The 1357-nt window shown below is 48.0% G+C and overlaps 1 protein-coding gene across 1 annotated transcript; it reads left to right on the top strand.

Annotated features, from left to right (window-relative positions):
* The first annotated feature begins 727 nt into the window (after nt 1-727).
* Nucleotides 728-1070, top strand: LOC107108883 (40S ribosomal protein S27-like). The gene has a single exon (XM_015409419.1). It carries the CDS (start codon nt 753-755, stop codon nt 1005-1007), a length of 255 nt encoding a protein of 84 aa, XP_015264905.1. The 5' UTR covers nt 728-752; the 3' UTR covers nt 1008-1070.
* The last annotated feature ends 287 nt before the right edge of the window (nt 1071-1357 follow it).

Raw genomic sequence — 1357 nt, 5'->3', positions numbered from 1 at the left:
AGAACGTAAGAGAAGCCAATGTTGGATCAGGCCAATGGCCCATCCAGTCCAACACTCTGTCACACAGTGGCCAAAAATACCAGGTGCCATCAGAAGGTCCAGCAGTGGGGCCAGGACACTAGAAGCCCTCCCACTGTTGCCCCCCCCCAAGCACCAAGAATACAGAGCATCACTTGCCCCAGACTGAGAGTTCCTACCTATACCTTGTGGTGAATAGCCACTGATGGACCTCTGCTCCATATGCTTATCTAATTCCCTCTTGAATCTGTCCATGCTTGTAGCCACCACCTCCTGTGGCAGTGAATTCCATGTGTTAACCACTCTTCGGGTGAAGAAGGACTTCCTTTTATCCGTTCTAACCCAACTGCTCAGCAGTTTCGCCGAGTGCCCACGAGTTCTTGTATTCATGTCAAAAGTTCATTACGGTCATAAGACCAGTCACAGTAGGTACGGATAAAAAGGACGATTTATAAATTTTAAAATGGATAAATACATAAAAAGTGAAAAACGTGTGTGTGTGTATCCAAATAGTAAAAAAAAAGAAAGAAGCACACTCCATTAATTTATATTCCAGCACTGACATTTCCCAGCAACTGACGTGAGAAAGGGACTTCTTTCTCTACCCGCTCTATCCCACACATAATCCTGTAAACCTCTTTCATGTCACCCCCTCAGCTTTGGTGATCTGAGTAACAATGTGCCCTCTCTTTCCGGTCTGGCCCCTTTTCGGCTGTAGCTGCCTCCACGCGAACATGCCTCTGGCAAAAGATCTCCTGCATCCCTCCCCCGAGGAAGAGAAGAGGAAGCATAAGAAGAAGCGTTTGGTCCAGAGTCCAAACTCTTACTTCATGGATGTGAAATGTCCAGGTTGCTACAAAATCACCACTGTGTTCAGTCACGCTCAGACGGTGGTTCTCTGTGTCGGCTGCTCAACTGTCTTGTGCCAGCCCACTGGAGGGAAGGCCAGATTGACAGAAGGATGCTCCTTCAGGCAAAAGCAGCCTTAGATTTCAGCAGCTGGTGGTCCCAGGTGGGTGGGGCTACGCGCACAGTCGCTGGCTCAAGTACCGAAGGTTCAAGAGTGCCAATCAGGGGACGCGAGAAACATGGGCTGTGACTGCATGGCTCTTGAGGCTTCAGCCAGTTGCGATGGCACACGAGGAGGAAATGTGCACTGTCCTTGTAGCCTCACCCATTTGGTTCAATAAATTTTGGATTAAAAAAAAATCTGAGTAAAATTGGAGCTTAATCCAGCTCCACTGTGGAAGGGTTAACAAACCTAGGCCAAAATGTGAGCAATTTAAAAAGGTGGGAGAGCTTCTTTCTGCCTCTTTTGAGTCCCCAAAGAGAGAAGAAG

Source organism: Gekko japonicus, unplaced genomic scaffold (assembly GCF_001447785.1).
Source record: "Gekko japonicus isolate JY-2015 unplaced genomic scaffold, Gekko_japonicus_V1.1 scaffold794, whole genome shotgun sequence".
NCBI classification, from domain to species: Eukaryota; Metazoa; Chordata; class Lepidosauria; order Squamata; family Gekkonidae; genus Gekko; species Gekko japonicus.
This window is presented reverse-complemented; position numbering and strand designations above follow the sequence as displayed.